Source organism: Dendropsophus ebraccatus, chromosome 3 (assembly GCF_027789765.1).
Source record: "Dendropsophus ebraccatus isolate aDenEbr1 chromosome 3, aDenEbr1.pat, whole genome shotgun sequence".
Taxonomy (NCBI): Eukaryota; Metazoa; Chordata; class Amphibia; order Anura; family Hylidae; genus Dendropsophus; species Dendropsophus ebraccatus.
The window spans coordinates 153,708,202-153,725,511 of NC_091456.1; the positions used below are offsets into that span (position 1 = coordinate 153,708,202).

A 17,310-nucleotide genomic window follows, 5' to 3' on the forward strand; every position below is an offset into this window, starting at 1 on the left:
TGTCAGGTCATTGCTCTCCTTATTCCCCGTTCATGATCATGATGATCCCCGATCATGATCATCAGGCATCGGACAAACACGGACAATAATTGCTTTATGTAATAGGGCCTTTAGAGGTGAAACGCATAGCTACCTGCTATAGTTAATGATATGCGGGAAAAAGAATGATCCATAGGGATGATTAAAAAGTGTCACGCTCAAAAGAAAAACTTTTGACATGTCGAAGATACACATCCAATGTTTTGATCAGTCAGGGTCTGTTGGGATCTCCACCGATCCTTAGAACAAGCGGCCAAGCACTGTTTTTTCTCTGTCTTTAACATTTCAAAAGTATTCTTTAAGTGTTTTTACATTAACTTCAGATCTGACACCTCATGTATTCACAAGCATACACATTATGAATTCTGATTTACTCATTTTAACACACATGTTGCTCTCAGCATTTTGCCTGCTTGTAGCTCATCTGCTGCGCTACAGTAGTTTTTTCCATTTCCGTTATTAATGAAATGAGAAGCTTCTGACCACAGAGCTACGGTTGACAGCTGACAGATTATTATTTAGTAGTAGAAACTTTCTTCTTCTTCTTCTTCTTCTTCTTCTTCTGTGAAGCTGGGTAAAATCTTTGGCAGTTTTGTTATTTCTTTATCTTTAAACAGAAATGTGAAGTCAACCAGTATACTGCACGGTCTATAGTGCTTACTAGCATATTACCAACCTAATTTATAAAAGCTGGTATCAGAAACCACCTACTCATTTACAGAACACAAACCCTGTAAAAATGCACATGTAACAGTATAGTTATATATCATGCAACTTTCCTTGTTGTACCAAGAACCAAAGATTATATATATATATATATATATATATATATATATATATATATATATATATATATGCGCAATTCTTTTCCCCCATGGTTCTGATCACCGTCTTGTTTGCCCTCTAAGCCAGTGGCGTAACTACCACCATAGCAGTGGTTATGGGGCCAACTACATCAGGGGCACATCCCTGCAATACACTAGGCCTCCTAAGATATCATACCACCAAGGGAGATACCTACCATAGGAGACAATATGTACTGGGGGAGGGGGATTAAAAGAGGAGATGTCTATTTTAGGGGACACTATGTACATGAGAGATACAAGGTGAGATGTCTACCACGAGAGACACTAGGGGAAAGGTCAACCATAAGGGGCATTATCTGCTGGGGGGGGGGGGAGAATACCAAGGGAGATACCTAAAAAAATGCTATCTACTGGGTGGAGGTCCAACAAACAGGGGGATTACCTACAGTGGGATGGGGGAGAGGAGGGGGGCCCAATCAAACATTTGCTATGGGACCCAGTCCCTTCTAGTTACCCCCCTGCTCTAAGCTGTGACCCTGCTGTTGCCATAAAACAGTGCACATACTTTCCCACAATCCCCCTTGCTTGCATGTGAAGTGGAGACCAACTGCCAGCACTAATAGGAAAGTCTAGTGGATGCCCAAAGTCTGGTCATTATCAAAGGCAACAGGTTATTAAAACAAGACAGGCACATGGGGGTTAGTAAGTCTATATCTCTCAAATGGTACATTCACAGAAATGTGTGATCATCAGTTGAAACATATTTATCTTTGTAGGGTTAACCCCTTGAAATTTATAGGAAATAAATACATCCTATAATAGTCCGACATCAAAAGATTAAAGGAGAAGTCCGGGGGATAATAAAATGCTGCAGCTGGCAGAGGAAGCTGGGAAATTGTTCACAAGTACTAACTTACCTCTGCCCGTGCCTGCAGTAAGCGTCAGAACAAGCAACAGGACCCCCACCGGAAGGAATTTCCCCCCAAGTTGTGATGAGGCCATGACTCTCGGCTGATGGACTAGCCGCTCAGCCAATCAGTGACTGGAGTGGCGTCCTGCCCTAGTCACTGACAGGCTGAGCAGCCAGTCCATCAGCCAGGTCGAAACATGTCAGCTCCGGAGATCCCGGAAACCGGTGGGGGTCCTGCGGCCAGTCCTGCTGCTCACCGCGCGCACGAGGTGAGAAAAGTAAGTACTTTTAATCAATTCCCCTCCTGCCAGCTACCAGATTTTATCATCTGCAGGACTTCTCCTTTAACGTGAACGTGCTTAAATATATGGTGAATTTTTTTCTTCTTTGCTCAGGAGAAATACACAGTGCCCCTTTAGGATATAGAGATTTGCATAACCTGGATTGACAGGTATTTTCCATTTTGTTTTGTTGTACTGAATTAGTTCTAGCATGCAGACTTTAGGCGTTTTCTGTAGTTTGTAGATAGGGTATTCAAGTTTAGAGAAAAGAAAGAGGAACATTGTAACAAAAATACAGTCGCTGTATATAGCACCATGATGCATGAACTTACATGAACCTAGACCCATAAACTTACATTCCTAGCACTTTAATCTTCTATTTGCTAATTTTCTGGGTAGTTTGCAGCATTTGTCACTCCACTTTTTTACCTTGCCATTTCTCTCTTATGCTACAAGGATTATCATTTATATTCCCCATTTCAGAGTTCCTCTTCAGCTCCCTGTGATTACATACCAGGCACCAGAGATCTCCTTGTCCTCTGCTTATTAACCCCTTTTTTTGTGTTGCAGCATGTAAGTAAACATTGGGTCACTTACATGCTGCAGTACATAAGGGGTTAAGCAGAAGGATGCCTACTCTCCTGGGCCCCCCTCCTGCATGGGCCCCAAAGCAGCTGCCTTTCCTGCCTCTATGGTAACTACGCCACTGCCAGGCACAAACATGCTGATGCTGCCAGCATATTCTAGTTAAGCCCTTCCTCAGACACTATTATTTTGGCAGTACACTATTTGAGGGCAGTGTTTGGGTAGCACTATAGGCACAAGTATTGGGAAAACCTAAAAACATAGAAGATTGTCGGCAAAAAAAGCCCTCCCTGGTCCATCTAGTCTGCCCTTCTAACATTTCCTTTCTTATTAGCTTAGGATAGACATATTTTTATCCCAGCATTCCCAGTTTATCCCAGCATTCCAAGCATCTACTACTCTTTCAGTAAAGTAATATTTTCTTGTGTTGTTTCTGATCTCTCCCCCCCACCCCAACTAACTTTAGATTGTGCCCCCTTGTTCTTGTGTTCAGGTTTTTTTTTTTCTTAATTAAATAAATACACTTCCTTCTTGAACCTTATTTAGCCCATTAACATATTGATAGGTTTTGGTCACGTCCCCCCTTTCCCTTCTTTCCTCCAGACTATAAAGATTAAGATCATAAAGCCTTTCCTCAGTGAACTATAGTATTTAGATAATGTCGTCATGGAATCCTAGGCTGGATAAGTCATGAATAGAATGCTCGATATTTGATTATCAGGGGCTAAAGAAGTTGGATGCAGTCCTAAGGCTGCCTAGAAAACAGTAATACAGCCATAGGCTTTGTTCAGACCTTGTAAGAGACCGGCTGTTCCGTGGAACAGCCGGTCTTAGAAAAGATCATACCGGCCGGTACTGCATCCCGTCCAGAGCATATACTATGTGTCGGGATCCCATAGACAGAAAGGTAACGTATATTTTCGTATTAATCACGGCCGTTGTTGCAATGTGCAACAATGGCCGTGGTTTTACGAAAATATATGTTGAGTGAACATAGCCATAGGCTGCATTCATGTTTTTCAGCGCTCCCTAGTGCTGCATCCAACTTCTGCCACCTGTCATCAAAAGCCGAGCGTTTGGGTTCAGACAAACCCCAAAGTGCCTGGGGTTCGCTCATCTCTAGACACACAAAGAAAAGAAAAAAAAAAGCGCGACTTTTTCTACTTTTCCCTGGATTTTGAGCCTGGATCTGCCCCTGGCATTTGCTGCAGCAGATAAGCTGCTGGAAAAGGACTGCAGGCTGAGACATGGAGCTTAACGTTGGGCTTGGCTAAAAAAAGAGGACCCCATAAAAGTGCTAAATATCTAGATAGATATATTAAAAGGCTACGGTAAGACATGGAAACATGACTTACATAAAACTATATGATTATGTATTGTAGCCTTGTACAGAAGTGACACCAGTACAAGTTCTGTCTGCATGTATATGTACCAAGAATTACAAGTTATCCGTTATTGAATTTTCCCTTGTATTTCCCTGCAGTCACTCTATTCTCAACCTCGGCATGTCCTTGAGCTTGAACATTCATTTCTACTCATAGAATGATTACTCTTATATCTTCGGCCCATCCTCTGTGGTGCATTTCCCCATAGTCTGAGAGCACAGAAGAATGCCCAACAGGCAAGGGCTCAACCATCCATACAGTATTTACAAGCGCTTAAGTGGAGATCAAAGAAATCAATTTGGGCTGAAAGCCAGAAAACCCCAAACTCCAGAGACAAATGAAATCACTTCAGTTCCAGAATCAGGACTTTGTCTGACAGCACAAAAGCATGAAAAGCAGAGATGTTGTATAACTATACAATGTGCCAAAAGCATCATCACATGGCATAGTATGATAACATCTCTATGAAGAAGTCTTATATCAGTAGCGGTATTGTATTGGGATTTGTGATTGTAGTTGTGATATACGTATGCAGGTGGAAAACTCATCGGTCACTATTGGTCAATGTGTTCATACTAGGGGAAGAACACACTTTATATGCAGGATTCTTATTGGATTATCTCCTCAAATTAACAGAATAATGTCAGCAAAAATGTTAAAAGGGAATGTATCCTCTGAGAATGATCTCCTTTTTTTTTATTTTGAACATTGTTTTTATATATTTTTGGAAAGAAGAAGAAGAAAAAAAAAAGATATTGAACAATACATACAGTTCATGTTGCGCAGGTTCCTAGTTTATAAATTGCCAATTTACATATAATCTGCAATTAGTGTATCCACCAATCCAACCAGAAGGTTTATCTCGCATGGAACTTACCTATACTACTGAATATAACATGTTCATGTACATCAGGATAGCGAGATATACATTAGTAAGACAAAAGACTTCAAAGAAATTAAGTATTCTTTCTACGTAAACCAATCCAACCCAACCAAGCCCATCCCAAACCTTCCCTCATTTCAGCTCATGTGTTCCTCACGTCTGGTAATTTCAGTTTCCCCAGGTTGTCCTTCAATGCCTCATAATTAGAGATGAGTGAATCGCAGATTTAAACAAAGCAAAGAGCTTCGTTTCATCACTGCTCCACTCCCTGCTTCTCCACCCTGGGTGCCCGGGGAAAGCTGGATCCTAGGGCTGGGAGAAGTTTTCCAGGATTGGATCCAGCTTTTTCTGAAATCCTGAAAGGAGTGGCAGGGAGCGAAGCAGTGCTGACAGCCCGGTGACTTGATGAGTGGAGTGGAGTGCAGATCAAACTAAGCGCTCCGCTTTGTTTAAAGAGACTGTACCCACAATCTGCCCACCCCAAACCGCTTGTACCTTCAGATAGCTGCTTTTAATCTAAGATCTGTCCTGGGGTCCGTTTGGCAGTGGATGCAGTTATTTTCCTAAAAAACAACTTTTAAACTTGCAGCCCTGTACCAAACAGGCGTGGCCTAGAGTTTCTGTGCATTATGCTGGCACAACCTCTCCATCCCTCCTCCCCGCCCTCTTCATCCTTAGGAATGCTCCAGGCAGGTGTTCTCCTATCCATCAGCTGTGTGAACACGGCACATGGGCTGAATCGTTAAGGCACCTGTGCAGTGTTCACTGCAGAGGAATAGGAAATATCCTGCCAGTGGCATTCCTAATGATGAAGAGGGTGGAGAGGAGGGACGGAGGGGTGGTGCAAGGTCAGGGCCCAGATACTCTAAGCCACGGCAGTTTGGCACAGGGCTGCAAGTTTAAAAGTTGTTGTTTTTTTTAGGACAATAACTGCATCAGCTGCCGAACGGACCCCAGGACAGATGTTGGATTAAAATCAGCTATCCGAAGGTACAAGTGGTTTGGGGGGGGACAGATTGTGGGTACAGAGTCACTTTAAATCTGCGACTTGCTCATCTCTAGACCTATTGTTTACATCAAGTTTTTACGTTAAAAAGTTAGTAATGTATTATTTTTTTAAATTCTCCATTTTACAATCTATACAATAAAATGATCCTGAAGTCTTGCAAAAAAAAACAAAAACAAACAACATCAAAATGCCCCGTAAAAATGGCAAACACAAAAACATTTGCATTTCATATTACCTTACAATCGGGCTATAGTATATTTGAACCAAAAAAAAAAAAAAAAGGACATGCCCCAATTTTTATTTGCATTTATCTCGAGGTGTGTGTGTGTGTGTGTCTGTGTCTGTATTTATTGTACCTAGTAGATGAGGGTCCCAACAGGCTATGTAAAAGTTAGATTTCTACCCTAGACAGAACAGCTGTGACCAAATAGTTTTGATTTTTACATTACATTATTCATAGTCATGTCAGGTTCTAAGTCAAATCACCTTAGCATCTGTTCTGCAATCATAACTCAATATACAGTTATATATCTAGCTTTCTTTTGTACAACTAATTCATGTTTCTATTTAACAGACAAAAATTAATTCCTGGCAATGATTGGAGCTAGTGGCCATATACTGTAAAGAGTATTTGTTTTTCCAAAATGTGAAAGTTACCAGGAAGGGCGGTAAAGTTCACACACTCCGAACCGTTTTCTTTCATTTTGATTTCTTTCACAGATAAAATTTGACAATTAATCTAAAGTAAAAAACTTTCCGTCATAATTAGAGGTCAGTAACAGATTAAATGGCATATGCGAGTCACGGCATTCTCTAACGGTAGTATATAACCATCCCACGATTAGAAAAGCACCAGACTGAGTCACTTCAACACTAACAGATCACATTTACAGTGAGAATTTCAAACATTTTCTATTTCCTTCTGTTCGTCCAAATATAGACAGACGTACGATTGGTCTAAATATAGCCTCTGGGAAATTATAGTAGTCATTTATTGCTAATCTAATAAAACATAGATCGAAGAGATGAGCGAAGCTGAAACTGGACTGACTGATGAGTTAAGCTGGTTTTGCTGCGAATTTAGCAAAACTTCAATTATTTAACAAAGTTAATTCTTGCTAAATTTGTTAACAAAATTTGTGTCCATGCTCTACCGTTCTCCTCTTCCGTTTCTTCAGCCGCATGCTCGGGCAATTACTAATTGAGGGACAGCACCACAGCCAGTGATTGGCTGAGTAGGCTGTCACTCTCAAGGCCTGCTTAGCCAATCAATGGCCGCGGCACTGACCGTCTTCAGTCAGTGATTGGCTTAGTGGAGTGTGAAAGCCAACTCAGCCAATCACTGACTGACTGAGCAGTGGCTGGCTAAGCAGGCTGTTATTCTCCACTTAGCGTAATCAGCTAATGGGGAACCTTCATTCCTCCTATAGAAGAGCCAATGATCAGTTGATAAATAAAAAAGTGTGTTGGCTGCAGGAATCATTGTTATTAGTAACACAGGGCTGCACAAATGAGGCAGCGATCCCCCACGAAGCCCAACCAGCATGGTCCCTGAACTGTGTATAGGCTCTTCTAACAAGTGCTGATCAAACACTGTGCAGCCATCAGTCCCTAATGCTCGCATGCTTTTAAAATAGAGTTATACTGTATATGTCTACCAGTTGGAGAGTTACAGTGGGGTGGGGGGGCCCAGGCTTGGTGAACAGCCCGGGGCCTATGGTAAAGTTAATCCGCCCCTGCCTCCCTCCTCATTATAAGGAATCCTACAGGCAGATTGCCTCCTATTCCCGACCTGTTTAGTTAAGGACCTGTGCAGTGTTCAGCATGTAGAAAATGTTCCAGTGGCATTCCTAATGATAGAAAGGGTGGGTAGGAGGGACTGAGGGGTGGTGCACAGATACTTTTAAATTTGAAGCCCGTGCCAAACGGGAGTATTTTTTTTTAGGACAATAACTACATTACCTGCCGAATGGACAACAGGACAGATCTTGGATTAAAAGCAGTTATCCGAAGGTACAAGTGGATTTGGGGGGGGGGGGGGGCAGACTGTGGGTACATAGTTGCTTTAAGTGTTTTTAAAGAGACTCTGTACTCACAATCTGCCCCCCCCCCCCCCAAACCGCTTGTACCTTTAGAAAGCTGCTTTTCTGAGATCTTTCCTGGGGTCAGTTCGGCAGATAATGCAGTTATTGTCCTAAAAAACAACTTTTAAACTGGCAGCCCCGTGCCAAACGGCCGTGGCCTAGATTGTGTATGCACTAGACTGGCACAACCTCTCTGTCCCTCCTCCCGCCCTTCTTTATCATTAGGAATGCTCCAGGCAGATTGTCTCCTATTCCCCACCTGTGTGAGCATGGCACATGGGCTGGATCGTTAAGGCAACAGTGTAATTTTCACTGCAGAGGAATAGGAAAAATGGAGGAGGGATGGAGGGGTGGTATAAAATTAGGGCAAAGATACTCCAAGCCACGGCTGTTTGACACAGGGCTGCAAGTTCAAAAGTTGTTTTTTAGGACAATAACTGCCGAACGGACCCCAGGATAGATCTTGGATTAAAAGCAGCTATCCGAAGGTAGAAGCGTTTTTTTTTTTTTTTTTTTTTTTTGGGGGGGGGGGGGGGGGGGGGGGGGCGCAGATTGTGAATACTGAGTCGCTTTAAGCTTGGAGGTTTTTGTCTAAGTATAATTGTTAATAAAGTATAATGATATTTTAACATTATTTTGGTTGTGCAAATCATACATAACAGTTTCCCTTTTCCTTTTGGTTGTTAGTAGCAGGTAGACTAGCAAGCCCTTTCGGTTATCTGTGGTGCCAGCCTTGACTTTTGGTGTTACACCGTCATCTATTTCCATCATGATTTGGTTTCTGTCATCTATTGTCAAATTCCACTTTTTTTTTTATTCACTACCTACTTGCATAGTTTTCATACATTTTTCCCCCTACACTTGTTTCCCTCATAGTGTGTGTATACATTGCAAGGTCTCTTCTGTCAAGTTACTGCATTACAGTATTGTATATATAGTACAGTAATACCTCGGTTCTCGAACGCTTTGGAACTCGAACTGCTTGGTATTCGAACGAAAATTTACCCAGAAGTAGTGTTTGGAATTCGAACTTTGCTCGGTTTACGAACTTTTTTCGAACGTTTTAGCGAGCGTGGATGGTGGGTTGTACCTGGCGAGTTAAGCAGTGGTGAGGCTTCACATACAGTACAGTGCTGTATAAGAATGCTGGAGTACATATACAGTGCAGTAGTAGTACGGCAGTGCACCACCATCTCCCATACATTACAGTGCTTGGATGGGGGGGGACGCTATACAGTAAAGGATGGGTGAGGAGTTGGTGACTACTGTACTATAATTGCTGGTTCTGATGAACATTTCTTATGTTTAATGTCCTGTACAGTATAGTGCTGTACTGTACTGTACTGTAGTGATTATACTGGGCACTTAGTGTAATAAATGAGTATTGTAGGAAATTATTGGTGGCTGCTGGAACCAATTAATCACATTTACATTATATTCTATGGGAAGACACTGCTCGGTTTTCAAACTGCCTTCCGGGAACAATTAAGTTTGAGAACCAAGGTACCACTGTATACTATAATAAGACCTATGGAGGGGGCTTGACCTTTTTTTAAACAGATATCAAATATGCCAAGAATGGAGATATCTATATCATAAAAATGAAAGTCTGTCTGTCTGTCTGTCTGTCTGTCCCATATAGACTTACAAACGCCTGAACCGTTTGACCCTAAATTTGGCACACAGATACATTGGGTGCCCGGGAAGGTTTTATCGAAGGTCCCGTCCCCGCCAGATATACAGGAGAGGAGGGGGAGGGGGAAGAGCGGCGCCCCATAGAGATGAATTGGAAAATCTCCACACTGCACACAGGAGATATAATTAGCTGCAGCTGCCCAGAGAAAACGGCAGTTGGGAGCCTTAGCAACCAATAGGATTTCTACTGTCATTTTCACAGGGAGTTGTGGTTGCTAGGGGAGCTGCCTCAAACAGGACCTCCTACTCCATCTATACAGGACATGTATACAGGACCTCCTACTCCATTTATACAGTACATGTATACAGGACCCCCTACTCCATCTATACAGTACATGTATACAGGACCCCCTATTCCATCTATACAGTACATGTATACAGGACCCCCTACTCCATCTATACAGTATATGTATACAGGACCCCCTACTCCATCTATACAGTACATGTATACAGGAGCCCCTACTTCAACTATACAGTATATGTATACAGCATCCCCTACTCCATCTATACAGTACATGTATACAGGACCTCCTGCTCCATCTATACAGGTATACAGAGCAGTATTACCAGCTGCTGCTGCCCTAAGCACTAAACCTGAGGATGCCCCATCCTCACTCACCAATTAGCATCAGGACTGGTAGGTAATAGCTCCACACGTCACATTTAACACCGCCACATCAGACCTGACCAATACCGCCATACTGTGACTGGATAACACTGCCATACCACACCTGACCAATACCGCCATACTGTGACTGGATAACACTGCCACACCAGACCTGACCAATACCACCATACTGTGACTGGATAACACTGCCACAGCACCTCCATCAACTCTATACTACAGGTATACAGAACCCCAAACTATACACTACAGGTATACAGGACCCCCGAACTATATACTTCAGGTATACAAGACCTCCACCAACTCTATACAACAGGTATACAGGACCCTCTATACACACTGACACCTTATATCCGGGCAGCACCAGGTACATTTTCTAGTGGTGAATAAAAGTATAAAAGACAAAACACATTATATTACAATTTCCTTTGCATTAAAAACAATGGGTTTGTATTGTGAAAATAAATAGTAAGCTTTACAGTAATTCTGAACCAATACTCGAAAGAATTCATCAAGTGCAACGTAGTCTATGAAACAAATTTAAAAATTCTCTAGGAATAACCACATATATCACTGATGTTACTGATCCCTAGGGAACGGATAGGCTGCGTTCTGAAAATAATTGCTTTGCCCACAAAATAGCTGTTTACACTTTGTGTAGGCGCACAATAGACTTTAATGGATATTTAATGCTACAGAGAGAGATGTCAATCTGGATACCGCAGCATTTTATACTTTGTTTTGCATTTTTAGCAAAAGCGATATAATTAAAGTGCTATTCCAGGGGGCTCCGGAGATGCGGCACTGTTTATAGGTGATAATCACATTCTTTCACGTATATTACCATTTGAGGTCAGTGTTTTTCTCTGTTTTCCCACAATTTCATATCCTGCAGCATATCCTAATCTAGGTGAACATCAATCACAATGTTTATTATGCAACTCCTGATTCATACATAAAAAATGCCAGACATGCAGATTTAGGCTATGTTCACACTACGTAAAAGTATGGCCGTTGTTGCCCTCGGCAACAACGGCCGTACTTTTCGCGGGGTAGAACAATGCCTTATTTTCAATAGGATCCCAGCCAGAGCATTTACACATCGTATACGCTCCGGACGCGATCCCGTGCGGGGCCACAAATAACTGACATGTCAGTTTTCTGCTGCCGCAATTTAATGAATTGCGACCGTAGGAAACCCTGTCAGTGCACACAATGAAGCAAGCGGCTCCGGTCGCTTGCTTCATTGTGTGGTATGGGAAGCTCTGATGCGGGCACGCGCTAATGCGCCTGCTTCAGAGCTCTGCGTCCAGAAAGATCACCCGACCAGTACTTAAGTACCGTCCGGGATGATTCGGGCAGAGACCGGCCGTTCCGTGACCCGGCCGGGGTCACGGAACGGCCGGTCTCTCACATAGTGGGAACATAGCCTTACTATAAAACTAAGCCATCCTTTTTCTAGGTCCTTCTCTGGAGGAACATCTGGCAAGTCTTCTTTTTGAGAGTCCACGGATCTCCCTGAGATCAGTGATCTGTTTGATCTATGTTGGTCTACTAGGCATTGCTCCCACCTAGCCAGAATCCTGCTCTACACTGATGAGGGGCAACACCGCAAAACAGCTGTCTGTGGATGGATACCTGGCTTTGGTATTTCCCTGGTCATATCATCAGATTTGTAATACTGACTGAACCGGCCATGGTGGTTTTGGTGGTCTCCGTAAAGAAACCATCCTTTTGCTAGGAACTTCCCTGGAGGTATATCTGGCTAGTCCCATGTTTTGTGACTCTTAACTGATGCTCTGCGGACCTTTCTGCACTACAAAACTACAGTGCTCACACCTGCATTGTAACCCCCTATTGTAATAATCACAGACATCACAATGGAACTTGATGGACCCTAATAATTCAATGTGGACCCCATTATAATGGTATGATATCCTGGTATCCACAGAATGGAGTGGGCACCATGCCATGGCTTTTGTTATATATGAAATCACAAAGCAGATGTGAACAGTGTCAGATCAATAGAAGAAAAAGAATGGTAGGGGAAATATTACTCTATGTACCGATATAGATTTACAAGCCACTTAGGGTCCATATGGCATGTAACAGCTGCCAGAACAGGGCACCTTTGAAAATCCACCATCTTTTAGATCAATAGAGAATATTAAAAACTGCACTTATGAGGATTTATAGTCAAGTCTGTCATTTTTGTTAAGCTAATGTGTGATGGTTTTCATGCTCAGGATTTCTAACTACATATTGGTCTCAGAGCTAAGTTCTGTGGGACCACCGAGAGCTATAAACACAGCAAAGTCCTTGCAGCATAGATATGCCGCTATCTTTTTCCATTTAAAGGGGTTATTCAGGATTAGGGGAAAAAAACACAACTACTTTCTTGCACCTACACAGCATCACCCCTGTCCTCAGAGTGTGTGGTATTACAATTCATCTCTTAAATGCACAGAGCACAGGCTTATTATATGCCATGGAGAGTCCAAAGTACAGGGTAGGTCTATCCTGGCATGAGGCCACCTTATCATGGTGGGATGGTTTACACTATTTTCAAATGGTCAACATAAGCCTCATTATTCTTATGGAGATTTTTTTGTATGAGTCGGGGGGGGGGGGGCTGTTTTCAGTGATTTTCATTTCATCTCTGTATTGGTTCTGTATCTTGCCATTAGTGGTGAGCTGTTGCCTTTTTTGTGGTTTTTGTGCGATTACAATTCAGCCCCATTCACTTCAATGGAACTGAGCTGCAAAACCCACACCCAAACTGAGGAGAGGTGCTGTTTCTGGAAGAAAGCAGCCATGTTTTTCTAAGCCTGGATAACCCCTTTAACGCACAACAAGATCAATCATAAGAAAAAAAAAAAGTGATTTAAAAATAATAATTCTACTTTAATTTGTTTTAAACCCTATGATTATAATACTTCAAGTAAACCTGCCACAAAATGCGGCACTTCTGAAGGTGAAAAATAGCATTAAATACATCACTTCATCTAGTCCAGGTTCTTTTCATTTTGTGACTTTGATATATCATCGTCAAGCGCCAGAGACTGATAAGCTCCTATGATACATATGAAGCGATAATCTCTAGAAACAGACAGCGGCTCACCTTATTACAAAGTCATGGCTGTCAATCTCCTTGCCACATCCACTGTTGAGAAGGATTCCAGAATTACCCACGACTGCACAGGTCTGAAAGCGGCGGCTCTTCATCGGTGATACTTCGGGCAAAAGACTGTGCAGATTCTGGGAAATATTTAGAGTACGGCGTCTATCCAGAACATAATGGATTACGTCCCCCGGCTTGAAGCTGCTTTTAACTACAGATACATCTCTCTCTGCATCCAGAAATCGGAGGATATCTTTCCTACAAGAAAAGAAGAAAAAAAAATAAAACCTATGATTTAAGGCAGGCAATACCTACACCAAAAACTCCATCGGAAAAACAATGCAGCTATTTTATGTTAATTTGACTTGGTTTATGCAGACATTAGTTTAGCTCGCGCCATCACTCATACTAATACCTGAAATACGTCGCAGTTATCTTACTGATAGCACTGAACAAAGAAAAATTATTTTTGAAAGCTTCCTGTGCAATTCCTTTAAGGATTACTGGACAAATAGAAAAAAATTCCAAATCAACTGGTGCCAGAAAATATATAAAGTTGTAAATTACTTATAAAATAAACCTATAAGTCTTCCAGTACTTACCAGCTGTTGTATGTCCTGCAGGAAGTGGTGTATTCTTTCCAGTCTGACATGGTGCTCTCTACTGCCACCTCTGTCTGTGTCAAAGAAAACTTACCTAATTCTCAACAGTTCCTGAAACAGACAGAGGTGGCAACAGGAAGCTTTATGTTAGACTGAACAGAATATTCTGCTTTTTGCAGGGCATACAGTAGCTGATAAGTATGCAAAGGCTTACTTTTTTAAACAGAGGTTATTTATAATTCTGTATAAATTTTGGGTACTTATTATTTATTTTTACAAACTACCACGTATAAGCAGTAGGGATTTTCTACTGCTCCGTGCAGTTCCTGACACGGACAGAGGTGACAGCAGAGAGCACTGTGTCAGACTGGAAAGAATACATCGCTACCTGTAGGACATACAGCAGTTGATAAGTACTGGAAGGCTTGAGGTTTTTTTTTTTTTTTAAGAAATTTACAAATCTGTATAACCTTCTAAGACCAGTGCCCTTAACCCATTTGCATGAGGAAAATACATTCAATATTTAAAAATCTTGCAATCTAATTTTTTTTAGCACTCCTGAAAATCTGGGATCATGTCGTCAACAATATTGTATCTGGCAAGTTTTTACAAATTAAAGTGATCGAAATCAGTGTACAGACACATAGACACTGTAAGAAAGTGAGCGTTCTGTGACATGGCCGTGAGCCGTACTTACACAGTGAATAGCGGCCGCACAAAATGAACATGTCAGTTTTCTGTGCGGCCACACCCAACAGCAGCCGCAGTGTATACAGATTGTTTTCTGTGGAACAACAGCCATAGTGTATACAATGTTATTTCAGACTTTCAATAAATAGCGGCCGGGGTTACAATCTGCAACAATGAATGTAATTTGCTGAAAAAAAAAAATCATTGTGTGAACAGGGTCTTAAACTTGTGGCCAGCACGGTGGCTCAGTGGTTACCACTGTGGCCTTATAGCGCTCGACAAATAAAAGTATTATTAATATTATTTTTATTATTATCACCATCATTGCTATTATTATTACTTTAATTCTTTCTGCTCTAAAATCACTTCATTTCCCTCTCCCCGGCCCCAAGTCCCGTAAACCCCCCCCCCCCCCCACCAAGGTGACACCGGTGAAATTAAGCCATTTTTAAGCAGAAAAAATATTCAGTCAAGTGTTATACAGGTATATATAAAATGTATGTACATTAAGGGGAGGGGTGACAAGTTATAAGGCAAGCTATGAGACAAGGGAGCAATAGACGCAGCTCAGAATAACTCCCTTGCCCTTTCCCTTAGGTGGTATGAACCTATTGAGCCTTTTAAACAAAGAAATGGAGAAGCCTATTCTATTATAGATGAGGACAAGATGCAAACACGCATGTGCTCACCTGCCTAGGGACTGGGGTTCTCCTACTCTGTGGACCCTATGTACACACTTTTATTCCAGGTACAATCTCTTAAAGTGCAACTACAAATACAGTGGTACCTTAGTTCTCGAACTTAATTGGTTCCGAAAGGCAGTCTGAGAACGGAGCAGTGTCTTCCCATAGGAAACAATGTTAATGTGTTTAATTGGTTCCAGCACCCACCAATAATTACTTAAAATACCCATATATTACATTAAAAAGTGCCCAGTTTCATCTATACAGTATATTACAGAGCAGCACCATATACTGTACAGGACATTACAGAGCAGCACTATGTACTGTGCAGGACATTATACACAAGAAACATTCAACAAAACCAGCAAGTATAGTACAGTAGTCACTAACTCCTCACTCATCCTTTACTGTATAAAGTCCCCCCCCCCCCCAGCACTGTAACAGATGGGAGATGGTTGTGCCCTGACTGTACTACTACTGTACTGTATATGCGCTCCAGCAGTCTTATACAGTACAGGATGGGAGATGGTGCACTGACTGTACTCCTACTGTACTGTATATGCACTCCAGCAGTCTTATACAGTACAGGATGGGAGATGGTGCACTGACTGTACTCCTACTGTACTGTATATGCACTCCAGCAGTCTTATACAGTACAGGATGGGAGATTGTGGTGCTATGACTGTACTATTACTGTACTGTATATGCACTCCAGCAGTCTTATACAGTACTGTACAGGATGGGAGATGGTGGTGCCCTGACTGTACTACTACTGTACTGTATATGCACTCCAGCACTGTAAGGGATGGGAGATGGTGGTGCACTGACTGTACTCCTACTGTACTGTATATGCACTCCAGCAGTCTTATACAGTACAGGATGGGAGATTGTGGTGCTATGACTGTACTATTACTGTACTGTATATGCACTCCAGCAGTCTTATACAGTACAGGATGGGAGATTGTGGTGCTATGACTGTACTATTACTGTACTGTATATGCGCTCCAGCAGTCTTAGTACAGTCAGTGCACCACAATCTCCCATCCTGTACTGTATATTACTGTACTATATATGCGCTCCAGCAGTCTTATACAGTACAGGATGGGAGATTGTGGTGCTATGACTGTACTACTACTGTACTGTATATGCACTCCAGCAGTCTTATACAGTACAGGATGGGAGATGGTGGTGCCCTGACTGTACTACTACTGTACTGTATATGCACTCCAGCACTGTAAGGGATGGGAGATGGTGGTGCACTGACTGTACTACTACTGTACTGTTTCCTGATTCTGAGGAGTGAATGAAAGAAAGGAGAGGAGGGGGGACCTGGGAAAAGGCTTTTTTACATAATGGCATATTTGGCTAATAAACCCAATTACCAAGTTTTTTAAAATCGCCTGGACTATTGATTTCTGTAAAAAAAAAAATTAACGACAGTGACACTTAACAGTACAGGATGGGAGATGGTGGTGCCCTGACTCTACTACTACCGTACTGTATATGCACTCCAGCACTGTAAGGGATGGGAGGTGGTGGTGCACTTACTGTACTACTTCTGTGCTGTATATGCACTCCAGCAGTCTTATACAGTACAGGATGGGAGATGGTGGTGCCCTGACTGTACTACTATTGTACTGTATATGCACTCCAGCAGTCTAATACAGTACAGGATGGGAGATGGTGGTGCACTGACTGTACTACTACTGTACTGTATATGCACTCCAGCAGTCTTATACAGTACAGGATGGGAGATGGTGGTGCACTGACTGTACTACTACTGTACTGTATATGCACTCCAGCAGTCTTATACAGTACAGATATATAGATAGATAGATAGATAGATAGACAGATAGACAGACAGACAGAGACAGACTACTAGAGTATTCTCCTAAAAGGCAAAAAGACCACC

At 42.1% G+C, this 17,310-nt stretch overlaps 1 protein-coding gene across 1 annotated transcript in view; it reads right to left on the bottom strand.

Moving 5' to 3' along the window:
• Positions 1-17,310, bottom strand: part of ST8SIA4 (ST8 alpha-N-acetyl-neuraminide alpha-2,8-sialyltransferase 4) — a 104,837-nt gene that overhangs the window by 44,382 nt on the left and 43,145 nt on the right. The window contains exon 3 of the mRNA XM_069964671.1: positions 13,424-13,681. Coding sequence (XP_069820772.1) covers positions 13,424-13,681 — 258 coding nt within the window. The remainder of the gene's footprint in view (positions 1-13,423; positions 13,682-17,310) is intronic.